This window comes from Bicyclus anynana, chromosome 4, assembly GCF_947172395.1.
Source record: "Bicyclus anynana chromosome 4, ilBicAnyn1.1, whole genome shotgun sequence".
NCBI classification, from domain to species: Eukaryota; Metazoa; Arthropoda; class Insecta; order Lepidoptera; family Nymphalidae; genus Bicyclus; species Bicyclus anynana.
This window is the reverse complement of record NC_069086.1, coordinates 3,849,363-3,872,252: the sequence shown is the minus strand read 5'-3', so window position 1 is coordinate 3,872,252 and position 22,890 is coordinate 3,849,363. Positions and strand designations below refer to the sequence as shown.

At 37.4% G+C, this 22,890-nt stretch overlaps 2 protein-coding genes across 2 annotated transcripts in view; one reads left to right on the top strand and one right to left on the bottom strand.

Moving 5' to 3' along the window:
• Positions 1-22,890, bottom strand: part of LOC112058557 (60S ribosomal protein L10a) — a 363,530-nt gene that overhangs the window by 213,009 nt on the left and 127,631 nt on the right. The gene's annotated exons all lie outside the window — the stretch shown is intronic.
• Positions 1-22,890, top strand: part of LOC112058481 (5-hydroxytryptamine receptor 2B) — a 113,204-nt gene that overhangs the window by 50,505 nt on the left and 39,809 nt on the right. Inside the window, exons 2-4 of the mRNA XM_024099348.2 lie at positions 494-1,247; positions 6,524-6,626; positions 17,753-17,874. Of these exons, the coding sequence (XP_023955116.2) occupies positions 560-1,247; positions 6,524-6,626; positions 17,753-17,874 (913 nt within the window). The 5' untranslated portion in view covers positions 494-559. The remainder of the gene's footprint in view (positions 1-493; positions 1,248-6,523; positions 6,627-17,752; positions 17,875-22,890) is intronic.

Here is a 22,890-nt window from a genome sequence, read left to right as displayed (position 1 = left end):
CTATGATGCTACTTAAGGAGGCAGAAGACTAACTTACCGCTGGTGTGCTTGTTGGTTTATGTATTTGACGTAAGTTGGTAACTAGCTGCGACTGAAACTACCTGACCAGAGCCAATTTTAAAAAAGAATAATCTTAAATAGTTCGAAGAGCCGAATGGCGACCCCGCACTAGTAAGCGAAGTGTTGGTTGACCCCCCACCAGATTGACTGACGACATCAAACGAGTCGCAGGGATTCGCTGGATGCAGGTGGCTCAGTATCATGATGTTTGGAACTGAACAAAAGGCCTATGACCTGCAGTGGACGTCCATCGGCTGATATGATGATGATGATGAATCTTAAATTGTCTGTATTTGAGAATTTTGCCCAGCGACTTTCGATTATAAAGCAAGCAAATCGCAAGTGTGCCATAAATATTCAAGTAAATAAAATGATCCCGTGTTTTGCTTAATAATTTCTCAATGTGTCTCATAACATTTTCTATTTGTTACAGATTGCAACAAAATGACGCAGAGGAATCGGCAGTTCACAACAATGCATCGAGAAAGAGTCACCTAATATGAACAATGGAATAAACCTGGATATAATGAATTTTACTTACCTATTGGATCCGGTCCTAGAAGATTTGAAATGTCAGATAACATCTGGCACGAGTTGTGCGAACGAAACAAATGCCATTGGTTTTGAATGCTCTAACTACGGGAGTTCTGTAGACTATACGTGCCAATTGAATTTGGATATTCAAAATGAGACATCATACACTTGCTTCAAATGCACGAACAGTTCCCTGGATTCTTACAGCAACTATACTATGTGCAACTCTCGATTCAAGTTAAATATGATAGGGACTTTATACGAGAGTGCTATAAAGAATTTGTGGTTGAAAATACCCGATTTGGACTTGTGCGATTGGAATACGTTGTCGTGTTTTACTGACATCAATCGAACGCTATACATTGACGCTTTTAATAGTTTTAATAGTAACGGATTCAATGAAACGTTTCAGTGTAAGTGGGACATGAGAAATGATACGCAGAATTTTGTAAGTGTAGAGTACGATTGGAGTTTTTTGTTTGTGATACTGTTCATAGTGGCGGGAGGTGTTGGCAATATACTTGTGTGTTTGGCAGTGTGTTTGGATAAGAGATTGCAGAATGTGACGAACTACTTCCTGTTATCGTTGGCGATAGCTGACTTGCTCGTCAGTCTGTTCGTCATGCCGATGGGAGCTATTCCAGGATTCTTAGGTAAGAACTCAATCGATCGTATCAATGTTGCATCTTTGCCAAATTTGGGAAGCTATGAAACCAAGTAACCGTTAATTATAGATGATACAAATGAATTGTTTTTATTTGCATTTTGTTTTTTAGTTTGTTAATCATCATTATCAATCCATATTCGGCTCACTGCTGAGCTCGAGTCTCCTCTCAGGATAATAGGGGTTAGGCCAATAGTCCACCACGCTGGCCCAATGAGAATTAGCAGACTTTACACACACGTAGAATTAAGAAAATTCTCTGGTATGCCGGTTTGCCCACAATGTTTTTCCTTCACCGTTTCTACACGTGAAATTTAATTTCTTAAAATGCAGTCAATCTTTAAAACCTAGTTAATAATAATTAATTTACGAAAGTACAGTTCAAACTTACGATTCGGATAGTTCAAAGCACGAACAAATGTTTTGATCCTTAATCTAACAATAACGCTGTAATTAAATGAAAATTAATATGTAGACCAGACTGTATCCCTCGGTTTTCTTATCCGAAGAATTATACTACTAATATTATAAACGCGAAAATTTGTATGGAGGTTTGGATGTATGTTTGAATATTTGTTATTCTTTAACGCCGGTAGCGGCGTTAAAGAAAATAGTATCGAAGCGATTTGGCTGAAATTTGGAATGGAAATAGATTTTACTCTGGATTAACACATAGGCTACTTTTATCCCGGAAAAATCCATGGTTCCCGAGGGGTTTGTGAAAAACTAAATTCCACGCGGGTGAAGTTGCTTGTTTCTGAATATTTCCCAGTAGTATTCCCAGACTTATTAAAGTCAATATAAGGAATAAAACTTCTTTCTTGTATTTTGCAGGCGTGCTTCTGAAGTAATTTTACTTAGCTACTTGCAGACACTTGTGATATATCGTTTCATATGCATCATCGTTCGTAGCATGGAAATTAAACGAGTACTGCAGCTGATGCATGCACATTGTGCTTAGTGGAAGTGCTTTAATATATGCATGAAATATTGGGAGAAATTTAAAGACGAAGGAAGTGCTTTAATATATGCATGAAATATTAGGAAAAAATTATACATCGCTGTACTGTACATTCATCATCATCGTCATATCAGCCGATGGACGTCCACTGCAGGACACAGGCCTTTTGTACGGATCCAAACATCACGATACTGAGCCGCTTGCATCCAGCGAATCCCTGCGACTCGCTTAATGTCGTCAGTCAACCTGGGTCGACCAACACTGCGCTTTCTATTGCGGGGTCGTCATTCCAGCACTTTGGGACCGCAACGTCCATCGGCTCTTCGACCTATGTGCCCCGCCCATTGCCACTTCAGGTTCAATACATACATTGTCAAGTACAAATTTGAGAATTTTGTACGTTCATAAATACGTATGAAATTTTAAAAGAAGGTGTGGTTGTAATGATGTTAATCTCAATTCTCAGAAATAAAAATAAAATTGTTGCATACCACACTAGGTTACAAAAAATAGTAATTCTTTTGAGGGTAATAGCATACGTTTTTGTAATAAACTGCCTCATGAAGCCACTGGCATGTCTTTCAAAAAGTTCAAAGTGTTTACTAAAAGCAAGCTTATAGGAACGTCTTATTATAGTGTTAATGATTACGATTATGATTGTTGTGTTGTGTTACGATTGTGTACTTAGTTCTAGATAACTTGGTAAAATGGTGGTAAGCAAAATAAAATAATCCTTGGCTTAGTTTGTCGTCGGCTCTTCTCGGGCTATGTCAACTAGCTTATGTCAAAGATAGTGAATTAACCTGCAGTAGGTAATTGACATCTAAAAATGGTCTATTCGAATGTACTGCGTCTATTCTAAGTTTGTCAAGTCATTATTTTCCTCCATTGCATTTTTCCTCTTCTTGGAACTTGTAAGTGGTATATTGTCTATCGGTGAAATTTAACTGAATTAAAAAAGGTTGAAAGTTTACTGTATTCAAAATTCAAAATTCATTTATTTCAAGTAGGCTCAGTTTAGAAGCACTTTTGATACGTCAGTTGACTATTTGTAAAGATTCTACTACTGGTTCGGAAGGCAGGTTCTGCTGAGAAGAAACCGGCAAGAAACTCAATAGTTGCTCTTTAAAAAAAACATACAATATTATAATTTACAATTGATGACAACATTACCATTTCTTATAGTTTTACTTCCTGTGTGAAGGTGGAAGCTGATCCAATGGCCTCCAAGCATTTTTATCTTTGAGGAACTTATCAATGGTGTAATATTGCAGACGAAGTAGCTGGCGTCTTGCTAGTATTCATAATATGTTGGATAGAAGCAGGCGTTACTTTGCGGAAGTTCATCATGATTATATAATGATTTATTTATTTTGCTATCATCCGCGAAAAGTCGACGAACCCATGCGACAACGTCACCCAGGTCCGACAAAATACCCGAAACCGGAGCATCCTCAGGAGATGTTGACTTTGCAATTGCACGTTGTAGAGTCAACATCTCCTGAGGATGCTCCGGTTTCGGGGTGAAACATACGTAGAGAGTATTTTGTCGGACCTGGGTGACGTTGTCGCATGGGTTCGTCGACTTTTCGCGGATGATAGCAAAATAAATAAATCATTATATATTCATAATATGTGTTATAAAATGCAACTATACATAGATTTTAGCTCAGCTCATGTAGAGCGGGCTGCTGCGAAATTTAAATAAATTCGAAAGCTGTAATATTTTTATTTAAGTTCGTAACAAACAGGAAATTATAAACTCAGAACATTAGGCATTTAAAATGAAATTTAGTCCCTCACTCGCTCACTTGGGAGAAATTGTGATGCATTATGCATTTACTTTTAAGCGAGATGTTACTACCTGCAGTTAGGTGCGGTCAAGTGCTAGGGAATTTCCCTAGGTACGTAGGTACATAAATTGCTTCGTAGAGTTACAAAATGTATTATTTCAAATCACTATCCACACTAATATTATAATTAAATATAATATTAAAAAGCCGTGATAGCCCAGTGGATATGACCTCTGCCTCCGATTCCGGAGGGTGTGGGTTCGAATCCGGTCCGGGGCATGCACCTCCAACTTTTCAGTTGTGTGTATTTTAAGAATTTAAATATCACGTGTCTCAATCGGTGAAGGAAAAAATCGTGAGGAAACCTGCATACCAGAGGATTTTCTTAATTCTCTCGTTTGTGAAGTCTGCCAATCCGCATTGGGCCAGCGTGGTGGACTATTGGCCTAATCCCTCTCATTCTGAGAGGAGACTCGAGCTCATCAGTGAGCCGAATATGGGTTGATAACGAACGATAATATTAGGGTCGTGATAGCTCAGTGGATATGAAATATGGTGAAAAATGTGTGAAAACTGAATTTTACGCGGACGAAGTCGCGGGCATCCCAGCTTAATGTATTTAAATTATCTGAGTTTTCAACTAAAATACCTATTTTAGAATTTAAACTATCGTGTGTGTTATTCATATTAATTGATTCGCGGTACGATCCAAACTGATTTCAGTTTGGATCGTGCCGCGATGCAAGAACCAGCTCATGACTAAGGGCCCCGTATGGGTTCGAAACTAGTCGGGCATACTCCGACCTAATATCACGTGAGTTTTAGCCGTGTTTCATAATCAATTAATAAAATACCTATTCTAAGTAACTGTGCTACTGTACTAATAAATATTTGATAGCTAAAGCTTCAAACAACATAAATTTGACAGCCTCCGTGGCGCAGTGGTATGCGCGGTGGATTTACAAGACCGAGGTCCTGGGTTCGACTCTCGGCTGGGCCGATTGAGTTTTTGTTAATTGGTCCAGGTCTGGCTGATGAGTGGCTAGTTACCACCCTAACGGCACAGACGTGCCATCATGCGGTTTAGCGTTTTGGTACGATATCGAGTAGAAACCAAAAGGTGTGTGGATTAGCATCTTACTCCTAACAAGTTAGCTCGCTTCCATCTTAGATTACATCATCATTTACCATCAGGTGAGATTGTAGTCAAGGGCTTGTAAAGAATTAAAAAAAATCATTATCTCCAAAGAGCCCTTCAATCCGAACTGTAGCGGCGTGGTGAGTCTAAGCTTCAAATTCCCTATTCTTATAAGGGAGGTCCTGTATTAGACTACTAGTGGACACCCGCAACTTCGTCCGCGTGGAATTTACTTTTTTTAATTTACACAAAACCTTCGGGATCCATAGATTTTTTCGGGATAAAAAGTGCCCCATGTGTTAATCCAGAGTAAAATCTATTTCCATTCCAAATTTCAGCCAAATCTGTTCAGTAGTTGCGGCATTAAAGAGTAACAAACATCCATACAAACTTTTGCGTTTATAATATTATTAGGATAGGTTTCAAAGAGATATATTTGGGTCCATGTTACTAAGAAACTGAATAGTCATCTCCAATGAGAGCTGTACGAGGTAACCTACATGACTTGCAAATTCAAAAGTAAAATTAACGTTCTGTTTCTAAAGGCTTCGAAACAATGTAGCCCTGGGAATTCTGTTGCTGTTACGAAATTTGTTAAACATTTTCATGCTAACTAGTTGCTCGTACACGGTCAGAAACTTCATCGTTGTTCATTACATACTTGTAGGCACGTAGATATAGTTATTATATTCCCGGAAGAATTCCCATACTCATAAAAAGGCTCAGAGTCAAACAGCGGGCGATGGAACGAGCTATGTTAGGAGTATCTCTGCGTGATCGAATCAGAAATGCGGAGATCCGAAGAAGAACCAGTCATTAACATAGCTCAAAGAGTTGCGAAGCTGAAGTGACAATGGGCGGGGCACATAGTTCGAAGAGCCGTTGGGGTCCCAAGGTGCTGGAATGGCGACCCCGCACTATTAAGCGCAGTGTTGGTCGACCCCCAACCAGGTGGACTGACAGCATCAAGCGAGTCGCAGGGATTTGCTTGATGCAGGTGGTATCGTGATGTTTGGAAGTCCCTACTAAAGGCCTATGTCCTGCAGTGGACGTCGTCGATGCTCATAAGATTCAATATCGTTTGTGCAGGTTATTGGCCACATGCTGAATAAAATTGTATCATATTTCGATGCTTATAAGATTCAATATCGTTAGTGCAGGTTATTGGCCGCTTGCTGAATAAAATTGCATCATATATCGATGCTGATAAGATTCAATATCGTTTGTGTAGGTTATAGGCCACTTGCTAAATAAAATTGTATCATATTTCGAGGATCATAAGATTCAATATCGTTAATGCAGGTTATTGGCCGCTTGCTGAATAAAATTGTATCATATTTCGATGCTCATAAGATTCAATATCGTTTGTGCAGGTTATTGGCCGCTCGGCGTCGCGTGGTGCAACGTGTACGTGACGTGCGACGTGCTCGCGTGCTCGGCGAGCATTATGCACATGTGCTTCATAAGTATCGGCAGGTTGGTGTTTGCACTTTGCTTGTTTTGTTTGGGATTTACTTTCAATTACCCCCACCCTATCGGATTTGTCTCACGGATGCTGGGGTGCATTATCGGGACAAACTTTGTTTATTTCACGGAAGCGTAACTACGCTATCGTTGGAGACCATTTTTCATACTGGGCCTCATCATCCTCTCTCCCTCTCTCTCATTGACGGCCTCCGTGGCGCAGTGTTATGTGCGTGGATTTACAAGACGGAGGTCCTGGGTTCTCTGGGCCGAACGGAATTTTCTTAATAAGTCCAGGTCTGGCTGGTGGAAGGCTTCCGCCGTGGCTAATTACCACCCTACCAGCAAAGACGTACCGCTAAGCGATTTCGCGTTCCGGTACGATGCCGTGTAGAAACCGAAAGGGGTGTGGATTTTCATCCTCCTCCTAACAAGTTAGCCCGCTTCCACATTAGATTGCATCATCACTTAGCATCAGGTGATTTTGTAGTCAAGGGCTAACTTGTAAAAAATAAAAAAAAAACAAAAAAATCCCTGCGACTATGCAACGAAAAATAAAAAAAACTTTTATAAATGTATAACGTAAAGATAATTTTTCAATTCGAACCAGTAGTTCAATAAATGAATGATGAACCACCAATCACCAACTATCCCATTCGCTGAAAATCTCATTCTAACAACAGAACCATATATTCAAACATTCATGTAATTATTTATCTATACGAGTACATAAGGCACCGTAGGAACATTGCATTAAACGAACATTATTTTCTGAATAACCCACTTATATCGTAAACGTCGCCATATACCTACTAATCCTCATTAGCATTTACACTGTAGCTTTCAGCGGGCCATTAAAATAATAACCACTACGACCCGATTGAGCCGAGAAGAAAATCATTTACATACAAATCTCCATAACAGAGCCGTTAGCGTGGCGCTATAACAGTTTCAAGATTAGGGCATGATCAGACGTAAAGTCAGTCGGTGATTGTAACTAACTTTCAGCTCTGCAGAGTAGACAATATCTCCTACGATTTATAACACGACGTAGTGATGATTCATTACTTGTTGCTATTAGCTGTTAATTTAAAAAAAAAATTAAAATAAAAAAATCTAAATTCATCTTGGTTGAAATAACCACGCCACTACTACCACCACCACGAAATTAATTTTTTTACAAATCCCGCGGGAACTATAATTTTTTCCGGGATGAAAAGTAGCCTTTGTGCCTAGAGTAAAATCTATTTTCATTCCAAATCGCCGCAAAATTGACAAAGTTTCATCCAAACTTCCAACCCCTATTTTATCCTCTTGGTGTTAGTATAGATCAAAATCATTTCTTACCTAACATCTACCTGCATGCCAAATTTCAGCCCGATCCGTCCAGTGTTGATAGATTACTATGTCAGTGTAATAACAAATACAGAATTTAGATACAGAATAATAACAAATATTCCTATCACATATCGTTTGTTAAATTGAAGAACAATACGAGAACACAGATTTTGTAGTAGACGGCAAATCTTTCCTGCATTCCTACCCTAAGCAGATGTCGAGGAAACTCCGTGATAGCTATGAAACCGATTTATCCGGGCGTAAGTGTCATTATAAACAAAATATGTATTCGTACAAATGGAAGGGGTAGACACATTGTAAAGCATAATGAGAGGGGTTGGAACATATTGCGCTAGTTAAGGAGTCGTAGTGTTAAGTCGGTTTACTTAGGCTTTCATACGGATATTGTTTCTTCGGCAATCTATTGTATATTTGTGATATATTATAGGATGCTTGCGACTCCGTTCGCGTGGATTCTGTTTTTTACAAACGAATCCGCGGCAATATGGATTTTTCAGGGATCAAAAGTAGCCTATGTTTGGCTCCAAGGTTTTGCCAAAATCGGTTCAGCGAATGGTTTAGTCGTGAAAATGTAACAGACAGACTTTCGCATCTAAAATATTATTAGCGGACGCCCGCAAATTCGTCCGCGTGGAAATCAATGTAACCTACAGACCCTATTTCACCATATTAAGGGTTGAATTTTGAAAATTCTTGTATATTTCACATTATAACTATATAAATCAAGGATTTTCCTGTAAAACCTTTCTATTTCCCCTTTTTTTTTTTCCAACGTCCTATTTACCATTATTAGTTTAGACGTGATTAAAATTCTACTGAAAAGTTCTTCGAAGTAATCCATGTAGTTAAAAATTCACAGAACGTGTTTGTTTTAGGAAGCTTAAATAACACAGAGCTTCAAGACAAGTATTGATTTAGTTTAAAACGAAATTACTGAATCTAGTTCAGTTCTAGGTAAAACGGAGCTTAGAGAGTTGAGCGAGTTCTAATGTTAGGAAAGTAGAAATCTGCAGTCCAAAACTAATTTGTCTTTCGCGAAGGATTCCGTTAAATACACATTTAAGTCTGAGCCATGAAACTATCGCCCTACCGAAGCATCCAAAAGCAACTTTTTTTATTCATTATAAGTTAGCCCTTGGTTCTAATATTAGCTGATGGTTAGTGATGATGCAATCTAAGATGAAATCGGGCTAACTTGTTAGGAGGAGGATAAAAATCCACACCCCTTTCGGTTTCTACACAAAATCGTACTGGAACGCTAAATTTTGCCGGTAGGGTGATAACTAGCCACGGCCTCCCACCAGCCAGACCTGGACCAAATAAGAAAACCTCAATCGGCCCAGCCGGGAATCGAACCTAGAACCTCCGTCTTGTAAGTCCACCGCGCATGCCACTGCGCCACGGAGGCGTCAAGGAGTATGTCTGTGTTTTGTATTTTATTTCCTCTCGTTGCATTATTTTTTTTACATTGTATAGGCAAGCGCTTTGTAGCAATCATGCTAGATAGTAAGCGATGATGCAGCCTATGGTAGAACGCACTTGCCTAGAAGATGCCTATTCACTCTTGACTTGAATATCCCATGTTATAGGTTGTAGGGAAAACGGAAGGTAGAAGGGCATTGCATAGTTTCGCAGTGGGGATTAGGAATGAAGAGTCGAAACGCTTCTTACGAATCCAAGGGCATTTTTTAATTTTTTGTTTCATGTAGAATGGTGCAGGTGACATTTCGTTTCACTCTTGAAAGTTTGCCGCGATTCACGATAATAGTTCGTATTATGAACGTCATACAAGCGACTGTCACCGTACCCATGCTATCTGAAAAACACTTTAGCAGAACCTCGGGGAAGTTTCCATTCCTGTGGGAACACGGGGATACAATATAAGTTATGTTACTCACTGATAATGTGGCTTCCTACAGGTTAAAGAATTTTTTATGATTGATCCAGTAGTTTTAGAGTTTATGCGTAATATAAAAAAACACTTTCCTCCATAAAATATTGGTGTTGATATAGATGTAGATCTATAGCTATACTATATAAATCTATAGCTATACTATTCAAATCTATATTTATTGAGTTTCATTTTGAACGAACTTTCATTTTCTGCTTTTTAACAAACAAAAATTTAAAATCAAGTTTTAAAAACATATTACATTTTCTTTTCTTCATTTTTCGATTCAATACTTATTGGTCTTAAGTATAATCTATAAAATCTTCATTTTCCGATAAAAATATCAAAACTTTTTATGTTGTTTCTTTATTACAAATACTCATATCTAAAATTTAGTATCACATGAAAATTATGTGACCATAAAACACATGCAAAATTCGCATAACGTTCACTGGAAGTTTAAGCTTTAACAAATGTTTAGGTAAATCACCCAACCATAAAATATATACCGACAAGATAAAGTATCATATTCCATGTTATTGCGGATTTAGTCTGCGTTGAGCCGTAAAATGTACGAAGATTCTTGTCCGCAGAATATTAGTGACGGAGCAAATGTAGCTCAGTGAAATAGAAATGTCTTATTACGTATGTTGCAAATAATTTCATTATTTATGCTCTCATTTATTTATTTATTAGTTCTTTTTTTAATTTTTAACAATGTTATTATAATATTAAAATACAAAACACTAATAAAATTTCATTATCATTATTATCACTCTACTTCAATATATTTTTACAAACGCTAATACTTCGAAAACTAAAAAAAATATGGGAATTACAGATCAAATTGATAACTAATTAATCACGTGACCTGTCGATTGTGAATGTCATTCTTACACCTTTATACATTTTTAAAGCGTTAGCGTTTGTAGATAGAGATCCGACGTGCCACATGGCTACAGGCCTAGTTCTTCCAAAGGTAAATGGAGGTTAGACTCACGGCGCCGTTTCAATAATGTTGGAATCAGGGTTTGAATATTTGACAATGTAACTATACTCAGAGGCACAATTATACGCCCACTTTAGTATGACGCGAGTATATTAAATTAAAGTGGGCGGATAATTGTGCCTCTGATTATATTACTGTCAGCTGATGTTAATATTAATAAAGATCGTGACAAATAGCTAACCTTGCTCTTCGAGGCAGGGGGGTGGACATACCACCAATTTACCTAACTCACCTTACTCCAGATTGCTAGTCTAGTATTTATTTAATAAATTACTAACCTAACACCTACAAAAATAAAGTAAGTATAAAATGTTAGTCTTGTTATGTCGAAAATAAATATGTGCTATGTAGTGGCGTGCACAAGGTTTTTAAATAGAGTTTGCACTGAAAGTAAAAATTGGAAAATTCCCAGTCCAACAAAGGTTTGTATTGAGTCCTAAGGGTAGGCAGTGCAACCGAAAGGGGTGTGGATTTTCATCCTCCTCCTAACAAGTTAGCCCTCTTCCATCTTAGATTGCATCATTAGGTGAGATTGTAGTCAAGGGCTAACTTGTAAAAAATAAAAAAAACAAAAATGAAGTTTTTATAAAAAAGTTAGTTTCTATTGAAATTGAAAGGAAATTTCTATGTGAAAGGGGTTACAGAGTATTAGAGATGAAGCAAATGTGGCTAACTCGTACTTTGGTCTTTCTTAGTCGTAAATGTTGTAGTTAGCTAAGTTGTTGATGAAAATCTTTATTTGTCTTGATATTTTGCTGATTACAATTAGACGTTGCATGTGTATGTACTGCGAATATTATGAAGTTATAAATTAAAACAACAATAATTATATTAAACTTCTCGAGCTTTTTTTAATAATACAAATAAAGTTTTTTGGACTGCATCGTCACTTAACATTAAGTGAGATTGAGACAGTCAAGGGACGTTGAATTAAATAAAAAGAATAATCTTTTTAACATAAAAATGGAACCAATTTCAAAGACGTATTTCAGTTATTTTGATTTCAACATAAAACTACTAAACCGATTTTCATAAAATGAAATGGGACCAATCTGGAAGTATACTCTTTCAAACAAAAAAAGACTTTTCATAATTGGTTAATAAATGACAACGCTATGAGGTAACAAACTTTAAAAAAAAACCTCCTCCTGTTTTGAAGTCGGTTAAAAAAAAAGCCAATTTCCAATTGTTACAGGTAATAAAAATGTACAAGTTAGTTTGACAAAACGTTTTTGAGAGTATTTATATTAGTAGGGGAGCCAGGGATGCTAAATTTGCAGTTATTAAAGCGTCATTGGAACCGATTCGATTTGGTAGATTAGATCATAGAAAGAATTATATACCTTTTTTTCTTCCAGCGGTAGGGAATAAAACTACAGATTTTAAAGACTTTTTATTACTTCGGCTTACTGAAATCATCAGAAAACATAAGCAATTATTCAGAAGATTAGTTCACTCAAAAAAAAGTAAAAAAAATAACCGCCTTCGTGGCTCGATAACAGATATTCAGAACGTCGGAACTCAGAACTCAGAACTTTAGATCTGAATCTGACGTGCTGGATGAGTATTTCTGAAGTTAGTTTTTTTTGGTTGCTCTAAACGTACCCACCAATATTAACGGCTCATACTTGGTAGGGGTACTGAACAACGTGCAAGGTATACTTCCTTATGTTCATCTGCCGCGCTCGAGTAACTGCAAAAATCCCCTCTTCGGCTCCCCTACTATAAAGTGTATTCTTTAGCTGAAATCCGCTATAAGGCTCTTCCAGAGTCACTTTTCACCGGACACCTCGAGGACAAAAGACTTTCCTTCATATTCAAAGCTTTTGTCACCTCTTCACCCTCTGGGCGCTTAATAATACATCGTTCAATTCATAAAGGGGCGTATTAAAGTAACCCGCTTTTCCACTTAACCTACAAAAAATCGACTTCTCATCGAACACAAATTTGGGAGCAAAATGAAAATTGTATTATACGTAAAGAATGATTTAATCTATAAAGGCTTTTAGACCTTTTATACACCAAGCGAGAGGCTGAAGGAATTCGGTGTCTCGATTGGACCGACTGAACAAATTTAATTATGCCTAATTTATTTTTTGAGCGAGACGTTTCATTTCATTTTAATAATTTCATTTATCAAATACTAACTGTGCAGGTCTGTGGTGTCAATTGTGGTTTCTGTGTAGTGAAATTGATTTTAGTTAAAGGTTGAATTCATTAATTTACTACATATTAATAACTATGGAAGCGTTGACTGTCCTATAGTTGCTTCCATAGTTATACTTAGGTATAGAAGTCACGTTGTAAACTATCTACTGTGTGAACCTACCTACCTACCTACAGTTAAATTAATCATCAGTATCACATCACCCAATGGATGTTCACTGCAGGACATAGACTTTTTGTAGGGACTTCCAAACATCATGATCCTGAGCCGCTTGCATCCAACGAATCCTTGCGACTCGCTTGATGTCGTTAGTCCATCTCGTGGTGGGTCGACCAACACTGCGCTTTCTAGTGCGGGGTCGCCATCACAGCTCCTTGGGACCCCAACGTCAGCAGTTAGATGACCCAAACGATATTTTTATATTGTCAATGTAAAGGCAAAGACCGGAATCGATAGCTTAACATTTTCTCCGAGGCACAAAGATGCGCCAACTTCCTAACTCCGAGCGGCTTTGTCATTAACAAATTATATTGAGAACTAGCTGACACCGCGCGGTTTCACTCGCTAGGTTCCTGTACCCGTAGGAATAAGGGGGTAATATACAGCCTATAGATTTCTCGATAAATGGGTTATCTAACACTGAACGATTTTTTCAAATAGGATGAGTTTCTGAGACTAACGCCTTCAAGCAAACGAACGAACTCTTCAGCTTTATAATAGAAGTATAGATTGTAAAGGAGCTTGTCAAGCGGCCTCTTAAAATTATTAAACATACTTTCGTTCATTCGCTCTGACATACATTTTTCTATTTATTTCTAGTTTTTAATATAATATTTTTATTTTATGTTAAAACGAGAATGTATGTATTTTTGAATAGAGTGGCAGTAAAACGTTCATGAGCGTTTGCCAACAAACTACTAAAGGCGAGATATAAACAAATTCATTTGTCAGCTCCTTCGTAACGTAACCGACTAGTAGTTTTTTTATATACTGTTTTATAATATAAGGTTGGGGAAAAAGAAATCTATTATTTTGATGCCTGAATGAGTCTATGTTGTTTGTAAATAAATAAACACAACACACACACACACAAAACACCAACGCTTCGCGATTTCACCAGCGTAGTTCCCGTTTGCATGAGAATACGGAAATAAAATCAAAATTCATTTATTTCAAGTAGGTAGTCACAGTTTACAAGCACTTTAGACACGTCAGTTGACTATTTGTAAAGATTCCACCACCGGTTCGGAAGACAGGTTCTGCTGAGAAGAAACCGACAAGAAACTCAACAGTTGCTCTTTAAAATCATAGAGTAATATAATTTACAATTGATGACAACATTACAATTTCTTATAGTTTTACTTCTTGTGTGGAGGTGGAAGCTAATCCAACGGCCTCCAAGCATCTTTATCATTAAGGAACTCATCAATAGTGTAGAAACCTCGACCAAGTAAATGTTTTTTAACACATTGCTTGTAGTATTTTAATCAAATTAGACCACGTTGTTGCTAATACCCGTTATTATAATTTATATAATACCATTTAATTTATACGATTCAATTAGATAGCAAGGCCTTGGAATAATAATAGCTCGTTAAACTTTGCCAAAAACAAATTAATTTCTGTAATTTTAATGAAATTTGACGGGTGGCTCGCGGACTATTATGGCTTTCTTTAAGTTTGCTCATTTAGAACCTTCGTTCCAAAATAAAAGGCATTCCCAAGTTAAGTTAGATAAATTAAGAAATAAAGCCCCAATTTAAGATGCTCTGAGACCCAGGTGTATAATTGTTTTGTGAATTAAAATTTTGATAATTTTGGCAATCACACAAAGACTCATTGCGGACGTCTAATTACCACGTTGCAATCATTAACTTATGAAAATTTTACTTCTTATTACAAAAGTTTGATAAAATATTGAAGTTTTATAGGAAAATATAGAGCACCGCAGATCGCAGTCAGTTTTAAATTTGCACAATTATACAGCCGTAGTGTGATTGTTTGGAAGGTAATCAAAGAGGCCTATGTCCTATGATGATGATGATGATGATGATGATGATGATGATGATGATGATGATGATGATGATGATGATGGTGATGATGATCATGATGACGACGACGACGAAAACGCTGTCTATTTTGTTTAAAATGGTTAAGCTTTTCAAAAGTTATGAAAGGATTAAGAGTAGGTACACATACTGAAAATATTCGCACGAGAGTTTTCTTAACGGACGTTAAAAAGCGTTCAAATATAGTTCAACTAGCGGACGCGTTAGCGTTTTTAAAACACGGCGCTTTGTCGAGCTGTGTTGCATTTTAAATTTTGGGCGTTGGAAATAGACCTTCATTTAGCTCGCACGAGAGTTTTTTTAACAAACGTTAAAAAAGCGTTCAAATACAACAAATGTACTCCCAAGTATATGTTTACACGACGTTTTTAAAACACGACGCTTTTTTTTGCACTGTTGAATTTTAAATTTTTGGCGTTGGATATAGAACTTCATTTAACTTCATACTCATACATATTGTACGCTTTTTTAACGTCCGTTAAAAAAACTGTCATGCGCATGGGGGGCTTTACTTCATACTATATGTTCGCGCATAGCTAACGCGTTTTTTCGTGAAACGTGAATACAAAGCAGTTTTCAAGTGAGTTCATTCCTTCCCTCTCCTAGTCAAGCCAATTCGCGAACACTATATTTGAACGCCTTTTTAACATCCGTGCCTTTCGTGCGAATGAGGGCTTAATAATTGTAGATATTTGACAATGATATAATTCTAAATTCCGCATCAATAAATTATAGGGGATGTCGCAAAAGGCGAAGGGCTTAATTAGGGGCTTTCAAGACATAATCCGGTAGGTAAGGTCGCCCACGTAGATCGGTTAACCTCTAAACCTGCCTTAAGTGGAGGTGATTAGCAATGGGACAGAAGTGGTCATTTGATTTAACTGGTGTAACGTCTGGGTATTAAGCTCCTGTCTTGTCTATTTTATGGTATTGTTATAATTATCCTATTTCAGGACGACGGTTTGGCTTTGAAGGTGAGCATAAAATGCTTTTGTGTGTGTGTAAACTAAAGAAAATTCAGCACGACAGAAGCACATTGTTAAATTAATTATTATTATTAAACGATACAGGGGAGGCGTGACTTTTTAATTTTTTGACAAATAATTTGTTGAAGGAAAAAGGCTGCGAGGGTGCAGCCCGATGCGTTAGTTGGATCAGCAGAGTTATTATGTAACTCGGTATACTATTCAAGTAATCAGTCACTACATCGTTTTCATCGTATTTTCGTTTGTGCAATCATCTAACATTCTGTTTTTAACGAAATGACACAATCATCGTCATTTTACGTAAAGTAACATTGGTATAGTAGTGGTAGTAGTAGGCAGTAATGTTATTTTAACAATAATCTGGTATTTACGTAATTTCGTTGTAATAAACATGTTAGATGATTGCACAAACGTACAAAAAAAAACGTTACCATTTAATATAAATTGTAGCAGTTAAGCTTATTTCGTTGAAATAACTATTTTAGATGATCACTAAAATGAAAATACGATCAAAAACGATGTAGTGACTCATTAATTGAATGGTACACCGAGATACATAATAGGCCCGCTGAAATGATACGCTAACTGACTTACATTTGTTATTTTATAAATTTTTCACACTGAATCGATTAAAGCAAATTGTTTGGGTGCAGGGGGCCTAGTGGTAGTTTGATACTGTGACGATCGCGTTAACGTAAACGCAAATTTCTAAGGAATTGAAACAGCGCCATCTAGTGACACTACTGCACAACCGTTTCAATTCCTTACAAATTCGCGTTTACGTTAACGCGATAGTAATAGTATGAAAATATTGTAAACTCCCACTAGGCAATCTGATTCAGAATTACTATCACGAACTATTGTTAGGTTTTGAAATAACTGCCAGAACAAACTGTCTATTTTTAACAAGTCATTATATCGAATCATTTATTTAATTATCTTTCGTTAATGAATCTTCCTTTTTAATGAGCGTAATCTCTCAATGAATCTGGCGAATTACAGCCATTTTAATGGACGTTCGTTCGATGAATGGATCTTGGAATTAGTTTGCAAAATCACTTTATGTTTTAGATTACTTCTTTCCACCTACTCTCTTTATTTTACTATGCGACATAATTTGTCAAATAAAATAAACTTAATCTAATCTAAAAGTTTTTCAAATAAACTACCTCATTATAGTTACCTGCCTTAGGTACCTACTAACATGAAGTTCAGGTTATTTTTAAGAAATTTAATTTATCTGCCTAGATTTGTGATATTGCTTATATACCTACATCATCATCCTAGTAATAATATTTATAAAAGCAAAAGTTTGTATGAATGTTTGTTTGTATGTTCGTTATTTTTTAACGCCGCAACTACTGAAGCGATTTGGCTAAAACTTAAAAAGAAGATAGATAATATCCGGGATTAGCACATAGGCATACACACATACATTTTATCTCAAAAAATTCTACGGTTTTTGCAAGATTTGCGAAAAACTGAATTCCACGCGGACGAAGTCGCGGGTGTCCGCTAGTATTTTATATCTTGACGGGTACGATAATATTCCAATGATCCGGAAAGTACAACGAAAGAAACGAGAAGAGCAATAATTTTGTTTAGGTATACGTAATTGAGTATTGTGCATCTATTTCAGATCTTCCATCTTTCGCAGGTACCTCGGTATCAGAAACCCTTTGAAGAGCCGCCATCACTCCACCAAGCGAGTGGTTGTAATCAAGATAGCGCTGGTCTGGTTGCTGAGTATGTTTGTCTCAAGCTCAATCACAGTTTTAGGTGAGTGGCACCTATGCACTACGCAGTAGACTCCGATGTTAGAATAAAGTAAAGGCGATGCCTCACTAGTGCGTTGTGTCGTTGCAACGGATCAACTCATTGTATGCCAAACCTGCGTTGCTGTGAGGCACGACGTCGTAGCAGAAGAAAATTCACATATCCATTATAAACAATGCATACAAAACAAATGAGTACTGTCCGTCGTTTAAAACGTCGCTTGTGACGACGTCACGCTTTAATGTGGCATGCCACATCTAATATTAATTTTATGAAGAGGTAAAGTTTGTAGGGGGTAATCTCTGGGGCTAGTGAACCGATTTTGAAAATTCTTTTACCACTGTAAAGCCACATTATTTGTTTGTGTCACAGGCACATTTGTCTAAATTTTCCCCCGTATTCTCACGGTAATGGAAACTATACGGGTAAAACTTCGGGGCGTCGGCTAGTAATATTATAAAGAGGTAAAGTTTGTAGTATTACGCGGGTGAAACCGCGGGGTGTCCGCTAGTTTTAATTATTGGGCGTCCGCTAATTTTAATTATATTGAAAACGATGCAGCGTCGACGCTGTGACGTCGCAATGTCACGTAATGCAATAATGAATCATCGCACTATCAATTTAATCTAACACCGGACGCTGTTTTGAGTAGATAACCTGACAGCACAAAATTTAAAGCTTTCTGATAAAGTGTATTATTTTTTGATCAAAATAATATTTATAATTTTGTGAAGGTTAGATATACCTCCATTAAATATTTTCGGACTTTTACGAGTATGTCGAGCAACAAGTATCTAACCTGTTCAGAGGCGTAGAGACGAAAATAACACGCATAAATCTCTCACCATTCCGTACATCATAATTTGGACTAAAATTAGATTTGTAATTCTCAGTGATGGACCGAGGGCTTGCGATAACCAGACATACTTCATTATATGAATTCTGAAACCTTTGAAAAATACAACAGATTTTTGTATATACTTTGTATTTTTTTTTTAATGTTTTAAATATGACCAATATTCCCGTACCTCTTGGGAGTGGGTACGACAATAAACCAGCGGGCGGGGATCGAACCACCTCTCGGTGATAAGTCCTGCCTCTTCACCACTGAGCGCTTGAAGCTTCATTAAGCGAAAGTCACGAAGCTAAGGATGTGGCACGTGACATGATTTTGTGATATCCAGCAAAAATATGAAAAAAATACGTTTATTACGGACAATTGCGGATCTCTTAAAACCTTTAGGAGCATAATACTCTGCTATTATTCAGACTTCAGAAAAATATATACGGTCGAATTGAAAAACCTCCTCCTTTTTTTGAAGCTGGTTAAAAATGTTTAAAAAATTTGACGGTCCCGTGGCGCAGTGGGTAGTGATCTTTATACATCCTCGGCCGTGGGTTCGATTCCCAAATATTATATATTATAACAAATATTAAATATTTGTGTGATGGGTGTTTTCCAGTGTCTGGGTGTATTTATAAATTTAGTATAATTATAAGAGCCGTGATAGCCCAGTGGATATGACCCCTGCCTCCGATTCCGGAGGGTGAAGTCAGAGGCACGTACCTCAAACTTTCCAGTTGTGTGCAATTTAATTAATTAAATATCACGTGTCTTAAACGACGTAGGAAAACATCTTGAGGAAACCTGCATAGAAATTGTCCTAATTCTCTGCGTATGTGAAGTCTGCCAATCCGCATTGGGCTAGCGTGGTGGACAATTGGCCTAACCCCTCTCAGTCTGAGAGTATGATGAAGTATTTATATGTAAATGACGTAGTAAACAACGTTATCCCAGGGTGCTGAAATGGCGATCCACACCGGAAAGCGCAGTGTTGGTCGACCCCCACTAACTGTCCGACGATATCCAGCGGGTTGCAGGGAACCGCTGGATACTGGCTCCTCAAGAACGTTGTGTCTGCAAGTTCATGCAATATGCCTATGTCCAGCAGTGGACGTCCATCGGCTGTTAATGATGATGATGATGATGATGATGATGATGATGATATGAGGTAAATAAATATTCAAGAAAAAATCCGCTATCTACTAGTACCTTTAACACAGGATGTATGCCTTCTTTGGGGCTAAGTAGTGATGTGTGTATTGTGTAAGTATATTTAATATTAATTATATTCACATATTTATTGTATTTATATTTATTTATCAATGAGGCATATCTGGCTATTGCAAGCTCTCGTTCTATGATGTCAAAATTACGTTATCGCGTGCATTACATCCGAGATGAAAGAAAGTATGGTGTAAATCATCTTACCATCACGAAAACGTTTGTTGAGATCAAAGAATACCTTTTTTTCATCCCACCGGGAATAAATGTGCAACGCTTTGATCAGAATTATCACCTTTACCAAGTGTTGTTTTAGTTTTTTCTGTGAAATGCTCGAATGCATTTCTGATGATGATTATGAATCCAAGGTAGGACAGAAGGTTCATTCGAAACATTCTAAGTTCTGAATGTGGTTTAGCACTACGTTGACTGTTATTTTTGCTATTGCTATTGTAATTAATACGAATAAGTACTTAGTAAAGATGAGTACGAAGAGGAGATTTTTGCAGTTACTCACTGCAAAAATCTTCTCTTCGGCTCCCCTACTATAAGGCACTCGAAAATGAAACCAAACTCAGGTCCCGTTTTTATGAGTGATTACAAGCGTAAATCTCTTCATTATTTCCTTTGATTTACTGCGAGGAGCTTTCGACGTGAACACCGCTAAGAGCTGGCTCGTTTGATAAGGAATATATCCCTGACTGTCGCCTCCGGTGATATTTTAAGCGAACGTTTACAAAAAATAATTTTATTCACTCTATCTAAAATAACATCTGAACTCAAGTTTCATTTAAAAGCAAAGCTGATTGTCATAACTTTGTTTGGTAGAATTAAAGTAATAGTCTAACTGACAATAGTGTGTCACGTGTCTGAAGATGTTGTGCATATTTTAACGGAATGTGACAGACGAATTTTAAATGAAAATATAGTTTTTAATTTTGTAGGTTATTACAGTAGTATGCTGTCATTACCACTATCCGATAAGACGATGGAAATTGTAATCGACATCGTACCGTAACGCTAACTCGCTTGGCGGTACGTCTTTGTCGGTAGGGTGGTAACTAGCCACGGCCGAAACCTCCCACCAGCCAGACCTGGAGCAATTAAGAAAATCTCAATCGGCCCAGGATCTTCGTTTTGTAAATCCACCGCGCATACCACTGCGGCACGTAGGCCGTCAAAAAGATGCATGCTTCCTATGCCCAACGAATCGAAGGCAGAGGTCATATGCACTAGGCTATCACCAAATAAATAAAAGCTTGGAAAGAATGAAATAAAAGATGTGAGAAAAGAACCAGATTTAGCCATTAGGGCCTGTGGGACCCAAAAAAAAAATTAGGATATCATACATATTACATTAAACCGAACAACCGCTAAGTAATAACGCCGCGTAACATAAATTGCTTATTTTCCTCGTGGAAAAACTGCAGATATATCTCGTTCATTATCCCAAATGGGATCCAAAACCCGTCTAAAGGTTCGCGACACCTGAGCATATTTATTCAATGTCATGTACCCGCGTGATAATTTATGTGAGAGTAAAAAGTGTAACCATTAAATATATGGTTAGGTGAAAATGGCGGCTTTGGCATATTGGATAACGTTGCTCCATTACTTGTATCGAATTTAAGATTGGTTTCATGACACACACATACACACAAAAATGTACATACGTAAATACTCGTAAGGGATTACGAATGATTGATTTAATTTTTTTTTTAAAGAATATTTTTTAACTACGATCAATATTTCCATTCCCCTCCAACTAGTCGGGAAAGATTGTATTAAGAGTGAGGTAAATAGTCCAACGGACGAGGATTGAACCAGTCAGACTCCTTTAATAACTGGAGATTTCTTTTTATAATAATCAATCAAGTAATTAATAGTGAGTTGAAAACCAGTGGTTGAATATTTTAAAGGGCATGCCAGAAATAACGCTATGTCCATCAAACTGGGGCGTCAGGCCACATTCCCACGAGAGTTTTTTTAACGGATTTTAAAAAAGCGTTCAAATACAACAAATGCATTCCCAAGTATATGTTTACAATCTTGGGCGTTGAAAATAGACCATGTTTTAAGCTAAGAATGTTCTAAAAGCGCCAACGCTGGGTTTTAACGTATCGCTTTTGTAACCCTCGTGCGATCGAGGCCTACGCCGTGTTGTATGTTAATTTCGTCGTCATCAACCCATATTCGGCTCACTGCTGAGCTCGAGTCTCCTCTCAGAATGAGAGGGGTCAGGCCAATAGTCCATCACGCTGGCCCAATGCGGATTGGCAGACTTCACACACACAGAGAATTAAGATAATTCTCTGGTATACAGGTTTCCTCACGATGTTTTCCTTTTTTTGTTGATTGAGACACGTGATATTTAATTTCTTAAAATGCATACATCTGAAAAGTTGGAGGACCGGATTCGAATCTACACCCTCCGGAATCGGAGGCAGAGGTCATATCCACTGTGCTATCACGGCTTTTATGATGACGACACATATAGATGTTAAGTTCTTATTTTAATTTGCCGGTGTAAATTGCCTGTAATTACACCGGTAATCCTGTCCTTGGAACTCAGCAATACTGTTTGGCCTTCGATCAACAATTACAACTGTTTGGCGGCAGTAATATGCACGGACGATCTCTGTTACAAAAGCCCTACTATCCATAATCGCAAAGCGTAAAGAAAGACTCCTAAGAATAAGTAAACATAACGTCTGTCCGCCAGTTACAGTAACAGCTTTTTTATGAGACAAGCTTTTTCAAATTACATGAGAAATGGTGGGGAATAAAGAGTACGTGACAAAAATAAGGTCCGAGTCCAGAGACGGTAAATTGGGCCTAATCTCCCTTCTGAAGACATTATGCCCACGTGACCGATCCCAATCTTGTGTTTTGGAGACGTTGATTAAAAATTTAAAAGCTTCTAAATGTACGCCTCCTTCAGTTAGGTTCAGGAC